General features: G+C 46.6%; 1 protein-coding gene across 1 annotated transcript; it reads right to left on the bottom strand.

Moving 5' to 3' along the window:
* Positions 1–3,976: 3,976 nt before the first annotated feature.
* Positions 3,977–5,649, bottom strand: CCDC70 (coiled-coil domain containing 70). The gene is given in 5 exon segments (XM_019474840.1): positions 3,977–4,177; positions 4,179–4,257; positions 4,259–4,365; positions 4,368–4,690; positions 5,631–5,649. Coding segments are annotated over 5 exon segments (729 nt in total).
* Positions 5,650–5,871: the final 222 nt, after the last annotated feature.

The following is a 5,871-nucleotide window of genomic DNA, read 5'->3' as shown; positions in this document are numbered from 1 at the left end:
GAAATTATAGCTATATACACACACACACATATACATACACTGAATAAATTTAATTTGCTTCTGTCACTCTCACCGTTCCGGTGTATGACACATGTAGACATGTCAGTTGACTTAAATGACTACCATTTTCCATGTTCTGCCTCTCCCATGAGTTAGCTCCACAGCTGCGTCAGGAATGCTTTCTGATGACAATGCTGCATTTTAAAAATGTGCAGGTGAGCTCAGGAGCTATTTCTTTCTCCCATTCAAATATTTATGCTGATTTGGCACTAATGACTCAATCTCTTTATTGCTCTGTGCAGGAATTCTTGTCATCCCTCTATAAGAGGGATGTGTATATGTGTGTGTATATATAGCTGTAATTTCCAACTTTGGGCTTTGGGATGTTCTGTGTTTTTAGAGGTACAAAGCTGCAGTCTGTAATTTCCACCTTTGTTGTGGTCTTGAGCAGAAAATAGCCTGCTGTGAATCGCTTGAGCAGAAACTGAAAGAAAAGACTCCTGAGTATCACCTAGAAATATGAAAATCAGATTTATCAGCATCTTCACTGGCTTGTGACTGAGGCCAGGGCTGCCTTTCAGTGTGGTTAGAGTGGGACCCTTCTGCCCCGACACATATTTTCTATAATATTTTCCATAATATTTCCATATTTTTGTCCAGGGAAGGAGAGCAAGAAGTGCATTGCCTGCACCAGAAAGCAGGTGAGCTCCGGGCATGCGGCCCAGCCAGTCTGTCAAATTTCTGCGTCCCGTTGTCAGATCGCTCCGTGCAGGACTTGCTAAGCCTTCAAAACTTTCCTGAGTGCACACAGCTCATTGACTTTAAATTAATTGTACCACCAACATATAATGCTCGTTCGGGTTCACTATGTGTCCTTGTATTTGGGTTTTATCCCTGTGTTTACTCTGAAATTACACTAATTGTTCCACTTTTATCTTTAATGTCTCTTTGCTTGAACAGCAACCACAGGAAGTTTGATTATGGTCTAAAGTCACATCGGCGCCTGTTCTGCCTGACTCTGTGCCACTGAGTAAGTCCCAGGTTTGCTCTCCGTTCACACGGGGCTGAGATACCCCGGGGCGCAGGACAGGGCTTGTTGCGGTGGCATCGCTCTGCAGAATGACCCACCGGCACCAGTGCAGCTCGGCACTGATGTTTGGTGTCCGAAGGGCTCAGCTGCGTCACTCCTGGCTGAATCTCTTCTGCAAAACAAGCACTGCGACATGAACTTCCAGCATCTTCAGGGCTTGTATCTGGATGCTGCAAATTATCTCGATTTTTCAGTCTTTTGGAGGGAGGGCCAGAAGGGAGGACAGAAGCCTTCCAGATACTTAAAGCACTTGGTCAGTGAAGGAGGCCAGAAGGAGATGGGGTGGGTTAGTCTAGGAAGACTTGGGTAGAGAAGACAATACCGGGCTTCAGACAGATAAATATAAGGCAAATGGAAGGGCTGTTCCCCATGTCCACTGTGGATAGGACTACAGATAAGTCAAAACTGCAATTAGGGAGATTCACCTCAGACACCACGAAAAAATTAATATAAGTAAAGCCCTAGAGAGAAAGTGATGGTTCTGCAACAGCTAGTGCTGGGAATTAAACAAGCAAAACAGCTTAGAGAAGTGTTTGCACAGAGCGTTACAGGTATGGCTGCTTTTGAGGCACAGGTGGGCTTGGCAGCTTCTTTAGGTCCTTCCACTCTACTTCAGGTGAGTCCATGCTTCAAACATCTGCAGTTCTTCAGACACGCCCAATTCTTTCCTGGTCCCTACAGCCAACCTATGCCAGATCAGCAGACTTGCTCTTCCAAGAGAGGTGTATTTATGTATTTTTTCACTCTGAATTTCCCGTCTCGAAAGCCTCCACATGCATGTTGCAGAGGTGATAAATGTAACCGAGCTTTTCCTTATAGTAGTTATTTTATTTGTTCCCCTCGTTACTTTACCACTCCAGAGAGTTAGCAGAGACCGGCTTCGTGACTGAAATTCATCCTCAGTCCAGAGCTGCTGGATGCAGAGCAGGTACCCTCTAAATTCCCACTTCAAATACCCAGCCCCAGTAAGCCTTTTGCATGTGGTCTCTCTCCAGCAATGCCACCCGAGCAAGGGCCGCTCTGAAGCTACCAGGTGGATGCAGTATTTTCAGGGGAGCTACCAGCAGTCTAAAACCATATTGGTACATGCTTTTCTCTGGCTAAACTTCTGGCTCCTCTCTGCTGCATTGTATAATGCCTTAAATTTCACAACTGTTGTATTATGCTGATAGCACTCTCACCAGAGAAACACTGTTCTGCTCTCCTGTGAAAGAAGAAGTGACTAGGAGTTCTCCTAAGAGCATTTCATGTGCTTCAAGTTCTTTACAAGAGAAAGCATACCTAATTTTAGTTTAAATGGATGTTAATTTGACGTGTGGATTTGAATAACTGAGATAAATTCTTGGCTTTTTGACATTAAAATATATTAAGTGACAAGTGCTTTTTGCATCCTGTTATTTTCTGAAAGGTTCTTTTTCTCTATAGCATCTAATGATAAAGCTCTAATGCGTAAGAGTCCTGAATTTGCGGGAAGTTGCACTGAATGGCCTAATAGGTCATTTTCATCTCTGGCTTACATGGTAATAATAGAATAATAAGAAGAAAGGTTGCAAAACATTCCTACCCTGGCTGAATCAGCTGGCTTTTTTTATGGGCTGGTTATTCATTGATCAATAAATATTCATGCATTTTTCAGGAAAGACATAGTGCATAATTTCTCTTGAGCAAAACTAAACAGGACAGGCAGCCTTATCCTACAGCAGATCACAAAGGACTGAACTTGAGTGACAGGCTTGAGTGACAGCCTAAGTATGCCTGACAGTTGCAGAAGTCATCAGATTCTTCAACAGCAATTGTAAAGGCTTCTTACATTGTGTTCTTGAGCCTTTTCAGTGTTAAAATCCCGTATCGAAGGAGAATGAGTTACTAATGCTACCGTACCAGAGAAAAATTCAATAGCTGGTTTGACTCAGATCAGTACTTTTCACTGTTGCTCTTGTCCCCCACGGTCCTGGATGTACAGAGGGTCAAATGTAGATTTGCCTATAGACCAGCCTTTACAGCTCAGCCTTCGAAAACGTGAAGCATCTGTGTTCAGTTCCGCAAGAGGAAAGAAAAACTGCAATTCCTGTGCCACAGCTCAGCAGAAGGCACTGGCTCTGTACTCACGCCACATAAAATATTGCTAAATATTGACCACGTGTTGCACTGCAGTTATCGAGGATTTTCTATTAGAGGCAATAGGAGCTCAGCGGGTGAATAATATTCCCAGTCCCCGGGTGCACCCTCTCCTGCTCTTACACACACACATATATACTCACACTGCTAAATGTATTTCCCCCTTGCTGAGGGACTTGCTGCCAACTTTCCCTCCAGCTTGTATCTTTTCCCACATGCTGCTGACTTCTGTAATCCCTCCCACTCCCCTCCCCGTCCTCTGCCCATGTCAGCAAGGCTGATGCCAAAGCTGCTCTCAGCCAGACAGTGGATGCAGGGGGCTCACCCGAGCGGGTAAATGTTCCCGTCACGCTCCTGAGAGCAGCGGGAAGTTAAATGGGAAGTCAAAGCCCAAACCTGGTGGAACAGCATGAGTTGTCTCATTAAGACTCGGGAGTGTTAACTATGACTCTTAAATATGGGGGATCTGAAGGTTATAATTTATCATTGCCTTATTTTGGCACTGACTCAGTTGATATAAACTGCACTGAGTTAGGTGAGTTGTTCTGAGCTCCAGAAGATGATCTCAGCCATTAAGCCCTCACCTTCTTGTGGCTTTACCCACCCACATGCCTCCTGGTGACAGGCCAGGAAATCAGAGGTTTACCCCATTCCTCAGGCTACAGGACCTCAAAAGAATAAATAATGTCCTGAAAACCTAAGTGCAATGGCTTTAAAGCAAATCGCATTAAAAAACCCTACTCTGATTTACTCCAAGAACTAGAGCTGTTATTTCAGAGAACTGGCTGAAGCGCAGCACTGCTTAAATAAAGTATCCACATCAGTGTACGTGGCTTTCCACATGTTTCTGAGCCTAGCAGAACAATTCATGCTTTTCCCCTGTGGACAGTGGCATCCCTGAGAGATAGCCTCTCTCTCAGGACCAAAGGCCTCTTCCCAGGTCAACCTTTCATACTCCTTGAGGTTTTTTTTCACCTTCCTGGAGGGCCTCCTCATCTTCCCAGAGAGCTCTCTCCTCTTCAAGGAGAGCTGTTTCATCAGCCCAGAGCTTCTTCATCTACCCATAGGACTCTGTCCTCATCCAGAAGGACCCTGTCTTTCTCCCAGAGGAGCTCATCTCCTTTCCAGAAATCCTTATCCTTCTTCCAGAAAGAAGGATATTATAGTCCTTCCAGAAGTCACAATACACCCTCCAGAAGGCTTCTGCTTCCTCCTGAATAGCCTTTTCTTCCTCCCAAAAGGCAGCTTCCTCCTCCCAGATGGGCTTTTCCTCTTCACAGGAAGCATGGATGGCCATCTTGAAATCTCTGATTTTTTCCTGAAAGCCCTTGATCTTCTCCCGAAAGCTCTTCATTGTCTCCTGAAAACTCTGAATCTCCTCCTGAAAGGCTTTCTCAGCCTGCAGCTTTTTGACGAGCTTCTGCTGGTGGGAGTTGCAGTAGGGAGAGCAGGACATCAGCTGGCAACGGCAGCTCTGGTTCACTGCTCGTCACTGATGGATTGGGCAGAGACCCAGCCCGGCCCCCCACCTCTCACCCTGTGACCCAACAGAGAGGGGAGCAATGGGTGTCAGTGATGACATCACCCAAACCTATGTCATAGCTGGCTTAAAACAATGTTATACCACAAGGGAAGATGTTTACCATGAGCGAAAAAGAAATCCCTGGCCAGGACTCAGACAGCATGAACTGCAGTGGCACCTGAAAGTCAGCCTGTGCCGTGCAGGGCGAAGGCTGGGATTTCTCTAAGTCATTTCCCACCGTGACTCCAGGTGCCACTGGCTTGGAGAGGGGTGAGGGGCTGTGCCAGGACCAGCCTTTGGCACTGCGCTGCTCCCCCTGGCCCCGATCAGCGGGTCCCAATCTGAAGGACAGACACCTCTGCCCTTTTCCCTCCGGTGCTCGAGGCACTCTCATCTCTCTGACCCTTGGCTATGTCTCCTGCCCCTTCACAGACTCCCCCCAAAAAATTACAGCTTCCAGAATCACATGAAACTTGAAAAATGAAGAGAAAACAAAAATCTAATTTTCTGGTCACTAATCTACCTAATAATTCTACAGCTAGGATTAAAGCTGGTTACTTACTTATACCATTTCATTAGATTTATTGTGACTTATTGCACAGTGCCTCCAGCTCCATAGCAGGGAGTAGGTTGCCTTATAAATAAAACCCTCTTGATAATTAATATATTATGAGCCTGCCTATCCCTTGCTGTAGTCAGGAAAGGCCCCAGGGGCCTTTGCAGATGCAATGAAGCTAATGGCAATATGCATCTGCTCTGCATGAGGAATGAGAAGGCGGGGAGTGCACCATGCCTGCACGACAGCTCCAGGGCATGCTGACAGGATGGACAGACAGCCCAAGCTGCAAGACCTCCCATGCACCCTGGCAAGCATGCCGCCCCTCAAGCCCCTGCACCCACCAGCGTGTGACACCGCCATCACACCTTTGCTGTGCTGGAGGCATAGATCCTCCTTGTCCCAGGCTTCCTCCCTCCTCAAAAGCTGAGCTGGGTGCTGGCAGGGCCCTATCCTCTTCCCCAGTGTTTTGGGTATGGCCAAGGAGTCTTCTAGTGACATCTGGCCAACTCCTGCCTCTCCCCACCTCTGCAGTCACTGAACAGGCCAGAGGGTGGACGGCTCCTTCACAACAACTTGGATGAG

The sequence above is a fragment of the Aptenodytes forsteri genome, unplaced genomic scaffold (assembly GCF_000699145.1).
Source record: "Aptenodytes forsteri isolate BGI_AS27 unplaced genomic scaffold, ASM69914v1 Scaffold155, whole genome shotgun sequence".
Lineage (NCBI taxonomy): Eukaryota > Metazoa > Chordata > Aves > Sphenisciformes > Spheniscidae > Aptenodytes > Aptenodytes forsteri.
This window is presented reverse-complemented; position numbering and strand designations above follow the sequence as displayed.